At 33.6% G+C, this 17,596-nt stretch overlaps 1 protein-coding gene across 1 annotated transcript in view; it reads right to left on the bottom strand.

Annotated features, from left to right (window-relative positions):
• NOX4 (NADPH oxidase 4) overlaps positions 1-17,596 on the bottom strand; it is a 144,564-nt gene that overhangs the window by 83,420 nt on the left and 43,548 nt on the right. The window contains exons 6-8 of the mRNA XM_069470482.1: positions 15,539-15,566; positions 8,551-8,623; positions 4,218-4,298 (exon numbers count right to left, since the gene is read on the bottom strand). Of these exons, the coding sequence (XP_069326583.1) occupies positions 4,218-4,298; positions 8,551-8,623; positions 15,539-15,566 (182 nt within the window). The remainder of the gene's footprint in view (positions 1-4,217; positions 4,299-8,550; positions 8,624-15,538; positions 15,567-17,596) is intronic.

The raw sequence follows: 17,596 nt of genomic DNA, 5'->3' as shown, positions 1-17,596 counted from the left end.
TGGTCAAAATATCTTTTAAGCTTCTTTCAAAATTTAAGATGCTATGAACAAAAAGGTAACCTTAGACAATCACATGAAGCAACTTCTCCTCTTATTGCAAAAGTCTATTTAGGTAGAAAATCCAGCCAACAATTTCTAATCTCCTCATCTTTGAAGACTAATATTTTCTAACATTTCTTGCCCACATTGATTTGTCAATTCTATGAATTGTTAGAACTCTTATAAATAAAATGTTTACATTTAAAAAATATTCAGTCTTATAATTATCTCTAGCTCTTTTAATTGACTTTTTAAAATTCCAAATCAATTATCAATGCTGGGAGACTGGAGATCATATAATATATCATTCATCTATATTTCATGGTACTTAGCAGATTGACGTTCAGGGAAGTAAATGCTCAGCAAATAGTGATTTTCTGTTCAAACCTAAAGTATACTGTTTAACAGAAATCTCAATATAAATCCAAGAAACTTATATCGAACAATTGCATTTTACTTCTATAATAAAAAGCTGGAGAATAAAATTATCTAGGAATTTCAAAAGTAAAGATATATCTAAGTTCCCAAAATCTTAGCCAAAAAAAAAAAACTTAAATAGATTTAATTATAGATAATGCTTTATCAATAAAAAAGAACATTTTTCATTTTGAGAAAGTTGGAAAATTAAAAAAAAATTTTTTAGAGATAAGATCTTCCTCTGTTGGAGTGGAGTGGGGCACTCATAGCTCACTGTAACTTCTAACCCCTGGCCTCAAGTGATCCTCCCATCTCAGCTTCCCAAGTAGCTGGGACTATAGGTGTGCACCACCATGCCTGGCTAATTTTTTTTTTAATTATTTTTTGTAGAGATAGGGTCTGACTATGTTGTCCAAGCTGGTCTTGAACTTCTGGCTTCAAGCAATCCTCCTGCCTCGGCCTCCCAAAGTGCTAGGATTACAGGCATGAGCCACTGTGCCCAGCCAGCATCTTATATTTTTACACACTCTGACAATCTTTACCTTTTAATTGGTTTATTTTAACCATTTGAATTTATTTATTCATTTATTTATTTTTAGAGACAGTCTCGCTCTGTTGCCCAGGCTGGAATGCAGTGCCATGATCATAGCTCACTGCAACCTCAAATTTCTGGGCTCAAGTGATTCTCCTGCCTCAGCCTCCTGAGCAGCTAGGACTATAGGCACATGCCACCATGCCCCGATAATTTAAAAAAATTTATTTTTGTAGAGATGGAATCGCAAGATGTTGCCCAACCCGGCCAGAAAATTTATCAGTAGTAATTTTTCCTGTACCAGAAGCATAATCTGTGTTGCTTTATTAAAAGTTAAACTTCATAGAAAAAAATGTACACTATAGAATGTTTATTATATTGTGTATATGTTACATGACATTCATTTCAGTATTAGAATAATTATTTTCTTCATTCCTACTGACACTAAGGAAAGAACTGTTAATTCAATTGTAATAACAGATTGATTCTATATAATTTATCCTGTAAATACCTTTTTGTTATTTCTCTGTATGTATTAATGTCACCTTCTATGACACTTGTTCTACAAAAGTAAAATCGAAATTTAAATATGCCTTCCTTTTACTTCCAAAAAAGTGAAGAACTTGCAACATAATCCTCTTTAAACTGAAAAAGTCTGTTTGAACTCCTGAACTTTGAAAAAAAAAAATTGACTCTCTTTTGAATTACAAAGAAATAGCTTTTTTTCAGGGTTTTAATTTAGTAAAACATAAAGGCAAAAGAATGTATAATTAGTTATACTTTCTCTCATCTGATAAAGATAGCTACATAGATCACAATTCCAGAAAAGTCAAGATAATCTTTTAAAAAAAAATCTTGGCCAGGCACCGTGGCTCATACTGGTAATGCTAGCACTCTGGGAGGCCGAGGTGGAAGTATTACTTCAGCTCAGGAGTTCAAGACCAGCCTCAGCAAGAGCGAGACGGAGGCCCCGTGTCTACTAAAAATAGAAAAATTAGCCAGGTGCAGTGGCACGCACCTGTAGTCCCAGCTACTCAGGAGGCTGAGGCAGGAGGATTGCTTGAGCCCAGGTGTTGGAGGCTACAGTGAGCTGTGATAATGCCACTGCATTCTAGCCCCAGCAACAGAGCAAGATGTTGTCAAAGAAAAAAAAAAAAAACAGCCTAGTAGTAAAAAATTAGGAGTTTTTGAATCAGAATGCCTAAGTTTGAATCCAGGATCCATCAGTTAAGCAGACTTCAGCAAGTTACTTAATCTTTCTAAACCTCAGTTTTCTCACTTATAAAGGGGGATTGAGCAATATTATTTGTCCTCATAGAATTCTGAGCATTTAATGACATAAATACTTGGCACATACAGTAAACATTGTTTAATTGTTTTAAATTACTGTTGTTATCATTAATAATATCTGCTTATTCATAGTCCACTTTATAATCACAGCCCTGGACAGGCAACCAAGCCATTTCAAGAACAGAATGTAAAGCAGATTTTCTCTACCAAGGGCTTTCTTGGTGCCCTAAACCTCCACAGAATGTGTTATTCCCACAAAGGGAAATGAGCAGAACCCAGGTCCACTGACCATGGCCCCCTTCCCTGTGAGGCAGGAATGGCTAGCTGGGAGTCATCGTTATAATGTGTGGTCATGTTTCTGATGCTCTGCAACCGTCCCTGCTAGAACCATGGTATTGAACAAAGCTTGCCAGGACATACTGCAGTCTAAAAACCCAACATTTTGAACATGCACTCTGAAATAAATATATAGTTTATGTAAATGACCTTCTGTACTGATAAATTACATTGCAAAACATTCTGAAGAAAAGACTAACAAAAAGTCTGAACCTTTCTTCAAACCCTGTTTCCCTGGAACTATTTCAAGTTAAGATAAATAGGGAATGCCAGTTGTGTTAGCAGACAACATTGTTTATTACTGGTGAATGCATCTGCACCAAGAGGGCTGTAATGGAATTACAAAATCATTTTGGGACTCACAGACCTCAGCTTCCTTGTGTGCAGCATGTTCTTGTAAGTCAGGGCGTCCCTGGAGGGGACGTGGGCTGTTACCAAGCCACTGGTTCCCATAGAGCATAAGTCTCACCCAAGGCAAGCTAGTTCATCTCTACTCATATGGTCTCCTTACCGTAAACTGAGTTGCTCCATGGGAGGTGAGGAGGAGGTGGAAAATGGTTCATGAGCAACTATAGGTACTCCCACTAAAATAGTACCTGATATGATCCTATTGACAGTCTATGTTTCCTGCCCCACAATCTTGCTAAGCCATGTGAATCTGTTGCCAGACAATGGCCTATGCTTATTGTATCATATAAAGGTAAATGTCAAGCCGAAACCAGCAAGTCTACTGCTGGTGGTCATGCAGACATACGCGTACACAAAATATATTATTTTCTTCATCTATCTTCATAAATTATTGTAAGCTCCATTCTTTGAGGATACTGTTTGGGTACATATAGTTTTCAGAATATTTTGGGTATATTCTTTGTAACAGCTTAGGATGCTTTCTTTTTTCACTTTGTGATTTTTTGGTGTTTCTGACAGATCCTTATCCTTGGTCATTTGAAATCTTTGGATTTGTTTGCAAGTATTACTTCCTTTAGACCTTTTAAAACTAAAAAATTGTAACTCCATGGTTACAAATTCTGCAGTGAAAGTCAGTTTCAGGAAACACAAAACATTAAAATATCTTCCTGAAGTTCTTCATTCCTTATCATTTTTCCTTTACAAGATATTCAGATATTATCTACAGGGGACTATAAAAATTACAATATTGTGAGAGAAGTAATTCTAGCTTTCAATTTTAATATATTTTATACTGGTTTTATTAAAATATACTATACTAAAAATAGAATTATTTCTTTCACTAGACACTACCTTCAATTTCAAGTCATCAAATACTTTACCACTTCCTATGAAAATTCCTACAGAGTTGTCTTTAATTACTCCATTTTTAGGCACAAATAGCTTCAAAAAATATATTTTAAAACTTACCCTTGATGGGTGAAAAATTACCTATGGGGTACAATGTACACTGTTCATGTGATGGGTAAACTAAAAGCCCAGACTTCACCACTATATAACATATACGTGTAATGGAATTCAACTTGTACTCCCTAAATCTATTAAATTTTTTAAAAATGAAAAGAAAAAGAAATCTAAAAATCTGTTTTAAATAAATATTGCTATGCCAAGAAAATTAAAAAAAAAAAAAACTTACCCTGAAACATGCAACATCAGCAGCATATAGAAGACAAAGAAGAGGTTATGAGTATACCAGAAGATATCATAGTTAGAAACTCTGCAAAAAACAAATAAATCAGTTTCAATGCTACTTTACATTCCATCTCACTAAAAAGATTATGCATTATTTCAAACATGTCATAATTTCAGAAAGCTAAAATATGAGTTCATCTAAGATTTATTGTTAATACCAAAGGATTAACATACCATACAGTAAGAACTAACAAAATTATAAGTAACAATGTATCACTTTGAGGGTTCTTTGTATTTCAAATAAAGACACATGAAAATAATTACAATAAGGTGTTTATTTGAAAGTTATTATAAGGCCAGGGAGTGGGGAGTAGTCTGTTAATATGTGCTTCTGCTGTACTTTTTATCAATATTCTCAATTTTCAAATAATTTCTACAACAATTAATGTTCTTCCCTAAGTAATTATTTTAAGAGTAGATCAAGGGAAACTCAAAAGGAAAGAAATTAAAATCAGTGATGATATAAGTTTTATATTCTTTTTCTGAACAGAGTAAAGACAGAATGGTATCTTGATGTTCTAAGGGAGGACAAAGAGTCTGAAAAGGGGGAGAATGATAAGCACGGTCTAAGGAATGTTTGAGAGAATAAAAAGACTGACATTTTATTTTTTGTATCTAGGGTGGATTTTTATATATTAGAATCTTGGAGGTGGAGGGCAGTTTATAAAACCTTCTAGGTGATTCTGATATACCCCCTTGAACTTTTTAGAACCCCTTACATAAGCAGTAGCCAATTGTTTCACATTTGCTCCATTCATAGGATTTGCTATCAAAATCAATATATCATTACCATCCTTGTAACATATATAATATTACACATATCTGATTCTTTTTTAATCAAAATTACTAGAAGTAGAATTGCTAGATCAAAGGATACACATTTGTAATACTTTTGATACACACTACTCATTGCTCTCTAAAAACATGTATATTACAAACCCAACCATAGAGTAGTATAGGATTGCCTGTTTCCCCAAACACACACCCAAATTTATGTTTTCATTATTTTTTATAAGTGGGACTGGGTATATTTCATATGTGTATTACTTATGTTAAATTCTTCTGTGAATTCTCTGTTCATGATGATTACTCATTTTTATAGGTCTTTTTCTGAATTGATATGTATAAACTATTTACATTTAAAGAATGCACTGATTCCTTGTGATTGTAATAATTTGTCCAATATCATATTTACTTTTCAATTTTTATAATGTATACTGACATGCAGAAGTTTTAGTTTTCATATTTTTAGATGGACAAATATTCCCCACATGATTCCTTATCCATTTGAGGTCTGATAAATATCCACTTAAAGTTTCTTATAAATTTTTGATGGTACCATTTTTTACATTTAACTCTGTAATTTATTTAAACCTTCATTAGCTTAAACCTTACTTTCCTCAAAAGCTTGTGATGGCACCTTGATTACTTAGCAGATTCTTATATATAGCAAGGTCCCTTACAGGGCTTTCTGTTAACTTTGTTCCTTGGTTCAATGTATTGATCCTTTCTGCAAGTAAGTCCTACTCTCTCTTAAGCTTAATTATTTTAATGTTTAGTAAGGCACATCCCTCCTTTTACTTCTCTTTTGTAAGATATATTTGGATGTTCCCTCAGATGAACTTTAGAATCACTCTGCTAAATTAAAAAAACAAACAAAATAACCTATCTGGGATTTTTATTGGAATTGTAACACTACAAAAATTGAGGAAAAACTGCATCTTTATATTATACAGCCTTTATTCAAATCTCTATATATTTTTCTCAGTGAAATTTATATGGCTCGTTCTCTATATAACTCTCAGTTTCTTAAGTTCATAGATATTTTATGTTTCTGTTGCAATTGTGAGTGGTATATTTTTATTTTATTCAATTTTCAAACCGATTATAGCTAGTACAGAGAAGAGCTATTTTCTACATTTGTTTGATACTTAATTACCTTTTTCAACTCGTATTTGGTGTTCATACTAAAGTTTTTCAAAATACTCTTAGATTTTCTGGGTAGACAAATTTATCTGCTTTTCTAGAAATAATTTGTTGTTGCATTTTTTCTAATAATTCCAAATGGTTTTTTGTTTTTGTTTTTGTTTTTTTTTATTTTTACCAGTCAAATGTTACATTTCTTACTTTAAATAACAGTGCAATTAAAAATATCACCTGGGCTTTTTCCTGATTGTTGTATGAACATATCTAGTGTTTTACTGTTAAGTATGACCTTAATTCTGGCTTTTATATTTTTTAATTCTTAGTTTATTTACTATGGTTATGTTAATTCAAAATTAGAGTTCATATTTAATAACAGTCATTTTAAAGTTGATTGAGATGAGAAAAACATTTGCATTCTTGTCATCTGATAATAGGATGTATTAATTATTTTAATGGATCCATATTAAACTATCCTTGAATTAGTAGACTACATTCCACTATCAGAAATCAAACGTTGGAAACTTATTTATTCATTTAATTTGTTTAATAGTTTGTTTTCTCACTGATAAAGAGAAAAGGTAGAAAAGAAAAGAAATCTATCCTCATAACCCATTTTAGAATTTCATCGTTCACACAATAATACTTGGAGAAAAGCAAATTAGGGGTTATAATATCCTTCAAACAAATAAGAAAAACTGAAGATTAAGAGATGCTCAATAATTTTTTATAATAGCAAATATAATATCTCAGTTGAGAATATTTCATTTGACAACACTCTCTCATGGATTTTTTTTCCAGATGTAAAATATCTATATATCTTCAATTTTGTAAATAAATATGTCAGATGCCACAATTTTCCTTCAAGAACTCCTAAAACTGAAAAAGTAAGTTTTAAAATGATTTCTTTACCCAAGTAAAACAAAATTTCTTCCCACAAAATTGGTACCCTCATATATTAATGTTAATGATTTGCCTTTATATAAGACAATTTTTAATTCTTATAAAAAGTTTTAAAAGTGTCCTTTTCATTTGGCCCAGCTATTCTACATCTACGGATTTTTCCTTAGAATATCACTGAAAAAGTATGCAAAGACATATGAATGGGGGTGTTTGTTTCAGAATTGAAATATTGAAAAAATGGAATCAATTCAAAACATCCAACAATATGAGACTGGGAAAATACTACATATCTACCCATATAGTGATATGCTGTGCTATCAGTAAAGAGAATGATAAAGAAATATTTATTAATGTGAAAAAATTCATAACATAAATTTAAGTAAAAAGCAGATTTAAAATAATATAATGATCCTGTTTTGGTGAAATATATATGTATATGAGAAAGATTAGGAAAAGAAAAAGAGTGATTTTGGTCAGGGCAGAAATTGGAGAATGAGTGAAAAAAAGCAAGAATAATTAAGTCTATAAAACTAAACACTACAAAGTTTACAGTGTTAATCTCTTAGTGGTGATTTTATTTGTGAGGTTTTGGGGTATATGTATGTATGTGTGTGTCGAACGTGTTTAGAAGTATAAGGATAGATTCATTTGAGTATATTATTGGGAAATTATTTCCAAAGCATATATAAATATATATATAGTTGTGTGTTTCCATTAAATTTCACATCTCAACAAGTAGAATAATTGAGAATTTTTGAAGATTAGAAGAAATACATATGTTATGTTTCTTCTTCCTGCTTTCTTTAACTAAAAATTTTGATCACAAACATAAAACACTATAAATATTCTGAAAAACAGAATGTGTCCATTAGAAAGAACATGTCAAAGTGCTCCTGATAATATATATCTGAAATTGTTCAAAATTTCTTAACTGGAAGAATCGATATGAATACAGATATTTCCAGTTATTTTAGCAGATGTCAACCAAACATGTTTCCAAAGCTTTGTTTAAAACATTATGTTAAATTACAGCAAAAAACCCTCAGGAAATTAGTTATAAAATAATTCGAAGTCATATATTCCTAGGAATCCTCAAAGTCTCCATGTATACACATTGATTTTAGTCCCAGTTCTATACAGATACACTATCCTTCAGAAGGAAAATCCTGAACAACTCAAGTTCCCTTGGTCATCAGTTTAAGTCTCCATACCCAATTCCTTACCAACCCAGAATATCTGACTAATACAAAGGGATTTTTCACAAGCAAGAAATGATAAATAGAAACATGTCTACTTTACTCTTAGTTACCCAGAAAAATCCATTAACCAGGACACTGCATTGGTTAAATACTTTAGTTAATCAAGGCTTTTCCTATATATGAAAATGAAGACAATCTGAAGAAAATCTAAATAACCTGACAGCTGGACATCAAAATGACTTTGACACTTACCTTATTGCATATGTCGAGGCTGTAATCATGAGGAATAGCACCACTACCATGCAGACCCCTGTCAGGCCAGGAACTATAAAAAATGTACATAAGTACATTTTAACTTAAATCTTACTGAGAAAAAAGTGCAAAAAAATTATTACTTTAAAATCTAAAGTACTAGGCTGTTCTGTGGGAAGCCAAATTCAAATCATATACCTGCATGTATGTGCTCCCTTCAAGCCTTTTTAAGTACAACAGTTTCCAAGTATTTAAGACAAAGCAGAGTCTTTTCTCTCTTTAACAGAAGAGTCCATTTTTGTATTATGAAATGTTCCACTCAGAATGGTGAATATGTACTTACTTCTACAGGTACACACTATATTGAATGTCATCAATTAATGCAAAGGCACAAGGTTAACATTCAGCACCCTCACTATTTTGGTTTCCCCACCATAGTACTAAAGTTCCCTTACTCTCTACTTCCTTTATGGAATGAGTAGCTCCTTCAGTTTCAATTTCAAGTAACTGTTTTTGGGCTTCACTACCTGGAAAAACTTTAAAGAAAGGATAAACAAAGCCTAAAGTTTCTTAAAAACCACAAAATCCAGGAAAAACATTGTAGATTAAATCAGCTGAGCATGGTGGTTCATGCCTGTAATCCTAGCTAGCACTTTGAGAGGCCAAGGTGAAAGGATCGCTTGAGGCCAGGAGTTTGAAACCAGAACTTCAAGGACAGCCTGGGCAACATAGTGACACCCCATCTCTACAGAAACTTTTAAAAGTTAGCCAGGCATGGTGGCACATAACTATAGTCCCAGCTACTCAGGAGGCTGACACAGGAGGATCACTTGAGCCCAGGGGGTTGAGGTTACAATGAGCTATGATGATGCCACTGCATTCTAACCCAGGCAACTGAGCAAGACCTGTTAAATAAAAAAAAAAAAAAAAGAGGAAGGAAGGAAGGAAGGAAAGAAGGAAAGAAGGAAAAAGAAAATAAATAATAGTGCTGATGTTTTAAAAATACTGACAGGCATATTTCTTCGTGGTATGGAAAATATGTGCTGAAATCAGTGCTCTGACATAGCATAAAATTTGTTTTAAAAAAAGAAGAAAACATGTAAACATGTCAAAATTAATAATGACATGATAGACTGCTACAAATCCAACATTAGCAAATATAGCGTGTTTAAAATGAGTAGCTGATACGTCATATCCAAAATAGCTAAAATCTCAATAGTTCCCTTTCTTATTATCTTATTATTAATACTACCAAATTAAATATCCTGTCTATAAGTTACATTTGTTTATTTTTATAATCATACAAGCAACAGAAGTCTGAAGTGCCCCGGCTAAGGGGCTCGCTTAAATCAGACCACAAAGAAAACCTATTGGAACAATTCCATCTGGGAAAGTATGGACTGATGTCTCGTCTCGTCAAGGAACGACCTATGGAACAGAAAGGCTATCATGGACTGTGAGCCACCAGTGGAAGCAGACAAGCTGGGAATGATGTAAGAGCAATACAGGTGGAATAATCAGGATTCCAAAGTTAGAATCATTGGAAGGAATAACATTAGAAATCTCAGTACAGCAAAAACAAGTTTCACTTGGAAAGGGCCACACGAAGTTAGTCTTTGGCTTCTTAACACTTGAGTACTCTCTCCTCCTCACTTTGCCCCGTACACAGATTTGGAAGCCTAACAAAAATGTGCCCTTCCCTGAATGTTCCTAATCCAAATCATTTCTGCACTTCCTTCCTAGGGTACTTCCTTTCTTTTCATCTTTTCCATTTCCTTTAAGTGAGTGTTTTACTTCCCAGGGGTAGGAGAATAGCAAGACAACTAATCTAATTCACCCTAAAGGACCAAAACTATGAAAAATATACTATTTTTAAAAGAATAGCATGCCTACAAAATGACCCAGCCATCACACCTCCAATCATTTACACAAAAGAAACACAAACATACAGTCACACAAAGACTTGTTCAAGAATGTTCATAGCTGCTTTATTTTTATAGCCAGTGCCTGTGAACAACTCAGATCTCCATTAACAGAATGAATAAACAATTATGGTACTACCTATACCTGGAAAATTAATAAGCAATAAAAATCTATGAACTGTTTAAGCAACAATATAGATGAATCACAAAATTATTGCACTGAATAAAAGAAGCCACACTATCCCATTAAAAGTACAAACTATGATTTCTTTAATACGCATTCTAGAAAATTCAAACTATTCTTTTGTGGTAGAAAGCAGATCAGTGGCTAGGAGGGGGAGAAGGCAGAATGCATTAGAAAGGGGCACAAAAAAACCTTTTATGGCAATGAAAATTTTGTTATCTTGATTTTGGTGAAGGTTCCACATGTGTATATACATATATGTTAAAAACCAATCAAATTGTATACTTTATATATGTATAATTTAGTGTACTTCAACTACAATTCAATAAATTTTAAGGAAATAAAAGAGGAGGTCAGTCTCTCTAGTTTCAAATAATTTAAAAAATTTTTAAAAGACCTTTATTTGACCAAATGAGTAACTCAATGACAGAATCCCAGATGGCTATATAGTGTGAAATTTGTGGTTGGAGGGGCCTCTCCAATTTTTTATGGGCCCTTTATTAATGTTCTACTATGTCTACATGCAAGGTTTCCTGTGTGGCTCTGAACATGCCAAGATTAGTCATGGAATTTCTGCAAATTATTTCATAGGAAGAACACCTGAAAAAATTGGGTATGTGTAGAATAGAGCTATAATTTCTAAAATGTATTATTTGAAAATTAATTACTTTAGATATTAATTTGTATTACTTAAAAATGCCATGACCATTCTTTGAGAAGTCACAAAGCGCATTTATGTATTAAAGTCTCTGAGAAGTACTAATGTCAAGAAACCTGTTTAAACTTAAATATCTCCTCAAACTTATTTGACCAGAGAACTCCTCTTAGAACAGAACATGGAAACAGACTGGAAAATTTAGAAGAGGTAAAATAGTTGACTTCAGTCATTTGAAGATAAAGTAGAAGCCCCAGACAACCCAAGCAGTGGTACCCATCATCTGGGAGTATGGGACTGTTACTGTTCCTGACAGAACCCTCGTCTCACTGAATCTCATATGTAAACTAAAGAGAATAAATTCAGTGATTTCTAATGTTCCTTCAGACTTAGGATGTTATCTCTTTTATCTAAAGAATTTGTTTTTCATTCTCATCTCTCAAAAGTGTAAAAGACCAAAGTTTATAATGTATAAAGTAATAGATTTCAGATCAATGAAGAACAATAACTGACAATTAGTAATGAACACGAAAAAAAGAAATATTGTAATTAGAGTGGTAAAAAAGGAGGGAATGGGGTCACTACCTTGACAAGCCACAATTTCCTGTCACTGGAAGCAAACAAGCAGAGATGGCCAATGTATTATCTGAGATGTTATAGAGAAGGTCTACGCATAAAATAAAAGAGCTAAACAAATGGTTTTTATTCATTCAGTGAACCCCTTGGCGGCATCTTTACAGTGTGCTGTTAAGTGGTAGAAATAAAATAAATGCTGCTTTAAAAAAAAATAAATCCCAGTCCCATGGGGGAAACAGAAAGGTTTAGCAGGCAATTGCAACATAGGGTATTAAGTGCTGTATGAGAGCTAAGCATTGAGTACTCTTGGGGTACATCAAAGGGCACCCTAACCTATCCTCGAATGACAGTTCAGCTCAGTCTCAATACATTAGCCTCTATTACTATACATTCCACGAGTCAGGAAACATAGGCTGGAAATCACTGGGATGGTCTAATCTCACTGGGCAAAGTTCCTTGACCAAGTGAAGTACACTGATGTTCCTGTGAACTCGTTGAAGCTCTTAAAGTATGAAGCCAAACCTATACTTGTTTCCTTGGGAAAATACATGCTTATATGTTTACTCTTACTGCAATTTATTTATGAATATTAGGTTCATTAAGTAGTAGCCTTTAAAATGAATAATTGCACTATTCCACCATTTCTAGATGAATATGAGATCATTTTCATCATACCAACATGTGATCAGAAATATACCATTGTCTATTCATTTTCCTATTTTTCTAACATAATTGGAAACATAATTATATTGGTTTATGAAGGCTTTTTCTAATTAAAATTAGATATTGTACATTTTATTCTTACCATATAAGGTATTACCAAATTTGGAGATATATAGTAAGCATTTTCAAATGAATGGATAATTCAATGTATTAAACTTATTTTATAAATTCTTAATTGGAATGTTTTTATCATTTCTAATGTAGCAAGTCTAGCTACCATATTTTATGTCATTTGTATTGCCAAAGGCATTATTTTCTACAAGACAATCTTAATTACTCAGTACTAGGTTACACTGAAACAAATTTAAACACACAAAGATAGAAGACTCTATGTAACATCAAACAAACTAAAATCCAATAAATTTCCTAATAAAAATATTCTTTATGCTTTCCTTCATTAGGAACTTAATTTTCCCTAAGTGTCATGCATTCAAAGATGGCTGTGGACTAATTTTAGTCGTTATTAGCTAGACAAAACTGGATTAAGTCCATTCGTAGAAAATAGCATCTCTCATCTCACTCCCATCCTTAGATTTCACTTTGCTCTGTCATTTGCTACTATTCAGTGAGCTTCAGACTCGCAGGTAGGGAGCCATGTGTCTGAGCCCCAGTTCTGGGCTGAATATCTGAAACGTGGACGACTCCTGCCCAGTATTTCTTTCCTGAAATTATTTGAGACTGGAACAACAAAATGATGTTCACTTGCTGATCTGAGGTGACTTAAATTGTTTATATGGACAGAAGCACTACAAGAAATTTGTACCAGGAACCCTGCACACCCCAGGGGTAGCCCTTTCCCACCCCAGAGAAGCCCACCTACAAGTGGAAAAGACAGTATATGTAAGGAAATAAACTATTCCACAACACAGTACTTTTTTATTGCCCTCCCTTGGTGTCTGTAGGGGATTGGTTCCAGGACCCCTCCAAATACCAAAATCCAAGGATGCTCAAGTCCCTTATATAAAATGGCACAGTATTTGCATATAATCAACAAACATCCTCCCATATACTTTAAATCATCTCTAGATTACTTATAATACCTAATGTAATCTAAATGCTATGCAATTAATTGCTATGCTGCATTGTTTTTTATTTGTATTTTTTATTGTTGTATTGTTATTTTTATTGTGGTTTTTTTTAATATTTTTCATCCAAGGTTGGTTAAATCTCTGGATCCACAACCTACAGATATGGAAGGCTAACTGTACAACATATATAGCTTTAGGAATCCAGACCAAGAAAAGACCAACTCTGCCTATTGGAATTAGGGAGGAGTTTGTATATGATGGAGCATGTCAGTTGTAATGTCAAGGAGGAACAGGCCAAGTGAACAAAAGAGAGGCTATTTTAGGCAAAAGGCAGATAGTAGTGAGAAGGTATGCTTAAGAGTGTGACAAGATGTTCAGTAGGGGTAGAACAGTAACTCTGGAGGTACCTGAGAAGGTTAGTAAAACACACTACCAAGTCTCTCCCAGAGACTCTCTGCAATGGAGCCAAGAAATTCAATTTAAGTATTTTCTCTACTTAGTCCAATACCACGCATGGGGACCTCTGGGAAGGAACATGGGATGGTGGAATTTCATGCAAGGTAGAGAGATCACCTACTTATACAGAAGTATTAATTATACTAAATGTCTTAAGGTAATATTTTAGTCACATAACAAATCTTTTTATGTCTTTGTAAACTAAACTTTTAAAAGTATTTTAAATGTTCCAAGGCTTCAGTTAAACTTTGTGCTGTAGAAAATAATATTAAAACAGAGTTCTTGTTTATTTCTCTTAAATGAATTCATATGAACAAAAAAATACATTGATTCATACATAAGGTTTTGTTTTTTATGCTTTTTTTCCCCTCCTATTTCTCATCCCAATTCTTGAGGCTTAAATAAAAAAAACATGTTTTCAATGAGCAAAGTTGTAAACAAAGCTAAATTGTGTTCCTAAAGAGAAAATTGTGAACTACTTTACAAGTGGCAAATATCATAAACCTATAGGCAAAACCAAAACATATTTTATAAATCTAAATATATAGTTGTGACATGGAGGGAGAAAGCTCCAGAATGACCACTTTTCATAATAAAATTGATTCAAAAGAAAAACAATGCATGTGACAGGGTAATGTGCCTCAGTCCCATGTGCAATTCTGATCCTTAATAAGGTATTAGAGCCAAACATTCAGGACAGATCATCTCAACTACCCAATCGTCCTTATCCTTAAAATATGTGGCCAAAAATTCCCAAAGTAGAGCTTTCCCCATTCATCTTTATAAATGTAAGGTTGGGAAAGAGAAGGATTTTAGTAAGAATTGTCTAACACAAGGAGAAAATTTTGAGATGTACAAAGGAGCTTTAACAAATTAATAGTCTAGACTGAGATTTCATGGACAATAAGCTTGAGAAGGAAAAATAAATTACAAGTGAAATAGGAGACACATTTCAAGAAAAATAACTCACTTTAATGACTGTTCCTCCTCTTTTTTTTTTTATAGTTTTAAGGTCACAAAAAGTCCTACTAAATTAATGAATTATAAGAACTACACTGATACCTAAAGTGCTTGGTGTTTCTTTCCAGCACCTGGAGGGCAGAAACCCACTACATGCGGTGCTGTCTCCCACAGCACTTGCCACAGCGGCAGGCACAGAGCAGGCCCTAAAGAAGCAGGGGGTGACAGTCTTTTCATTGGAAGAACATGTGACCTAGAAACCTGCTTGCTTACTTTTACTCTCCATTCATTCAAACCCCAACTATTTGCCTTGTCCCTCTTCTCTGGACTCATTGCACCCTTATACCTGATCTCCTAATATTGCTCTGATATGCAACTTTTCCATGTTATATTTTAACATGTATCTAATTGTTATGCAATTTGACAATGCTTATTTTCAAATATGTTCCTGAATCTAAATAAAAGGCTAAGAATAACAACTTACCAGTCATGAAGAGAAGTTTTCTAGGATCCTGAGAAAAAGGAAAAAAGAATTGACTGAAAAATAAAACACTGATGATATATAATTCTACATGGAATATGGAGGGTAAAGCATAAATCAAGAACAACAGGGTATATGGCACAACGCCATCTTTTTCAAAGGCAATTCACAGAATAACATATCTGTTTATTATATATATCTACACACACCAGAGTATATATAATATTTAAATATATATTTATATATAAGTCTATATACATACACTTTTATTTTCATCTACATCTAGAACATTGTCTTATACCTCCTGGATGCTAAATACTTATTTACTAAAAGAAAAGAGGAAGAAAGAATAAGAGAAAACACAAAGGGAGGAAAAAAGGAAGGGAAGAAGTAAAGAAAGGGGAACTATTACTTAAAACAATGAGTTACCATTTTCATCCATCCAATTAGAAAAAAAAAAAATCAAAACCAAAACCAGAGATGAAGTGTAGAAATAGGCATTCGGATACACTATTGGTACAAGTGTGTAAACTGGAGAAACCTTTTTAAAAGGCAATTCGGCACTGCCCATCAAAATTTAAAATGTGCATACCTTTTAGCCAAAATTCTGTATCTATGAATCTGTGCAGCAGAAGTGTACAAAGAAGTAAGTTTACTGGAGTATGATTCATAACGAAAACTTGGTATCAACTTAAATGTCTGTGAATGAGACATAAATTATGACATATTCACATGAAGAGACTGAGATAGATCTATATAGTCTGACATAGCAAGACAGCAATATGTATATTTATGAAAACAAGTAAATTGCAGAGGAATAAAGTATTATAAAAGACTATTCAAAACAGCTTAGAAGAAAACATAAAATAAATTGTGGTTACTTTTGGAGGAGAAGCGTTCACGTTTAACTTCATTTACTTGAGAGTTTTTAAACATTTTATATGGTGCACGTATCACTCTTAAAAGAAAATAAATTTAATCCCTGAAAACCCTAAAATGATGAAAGATATTGAAACTTAAGCAAAAGTATATTGCATTAGAATGAGAAAAACATTATAGTTATTGAAGACATATGAATTCTAAAAAAAAAAAAAAAAAGCAAAGAAGGAAAAGAAGGAAACTGTAATAGCAGGAGCAGGAAACGAGTAACCCTAGTGATATGGGCAGAGCAGGATGACAGAGGGATGCAGGGAGGGGGTGGGAGACAGGCAGAAGTGGCGGCTGGGTCCAAAGTCACTACCTGAGAAGAGCTATTACTGGCATGCTAAGGAGCTGGATTTTTCAGTGGTTCTCAATATGGGTACACTCTATAAACCTTGCGAACTTTTAAAAAATATCAATGTCTAGGCCTCAACCCAGACCAGTTAAATCATATATTCTTTTTTAATTTCAGAATATTATGGGAGTACAAATGTTTGGTTACATAAATTGCCCTTGTACCTTTTGAGTTAAAGCCACAAGTGTGCCCATCCCCCAGATAGTGTGCATTGTACCCATTAGGTGGGAATAGGGGAGGAGGAGATGGGTAAATTCATATTGGTCTTTTTAAAAATACCAGTAGAAGCAAGGGATTTATCAAAGGTTGCTTGCTACTTTGGTTTTGTGTTTGTTTGTTGTTATTTTTCCCTTTGTTTTGTTTTAGGAAGGAAACCAAGCACACGATCACAGCAATAGTAATCTAGAAAATTCTGGTGACGTGTCGGGGAGGGAATGGACTTGGGGGAGATGGGTAAGGATCCTATGCGGTCACTACCAAACTTAGTGGGCAGAATGGGGGGTTATGATTAAATGGGACACAGAGCAGTTTGGGTTTGATGCAATCTTGGCATTGTGAAACAAAGGCAGCCTGGGGACAGTGTGAAAGTACCAAGCAAGCGAGACCCACCCAGGGTCGTGCATGTGCTGTCCATCAGGTGCTGGCCCAGCACCCTGCACATACAAGTTCATTTCATGGGTGGGTTCACACGGAGAAAAGCACCATGTCAGGTGTTGCTTGCTACAGGATTCAGCTAAGGGACACTTATTTTGAGGATTTAAAAAAACAATGAATGAATCATGAAA

This window comes from Eulemur rufifrons, chromosome 6 (genome assembly GCF_041146395.1).
Source record: "Eulemur rufifrons isolate Redbay chromosome 6, OSU_ERuf_1, whole genome shotgun sequence".
Taxonomy (NCBI): Eukaryota; Metazoa; Chordata; class Mammalia; order Primates; family Lemuridae; genus Eulemur; species Eulemur rufifrons.
This window is presented reverse-complemented; position numbering and strand designations above follow the sequence as displayed.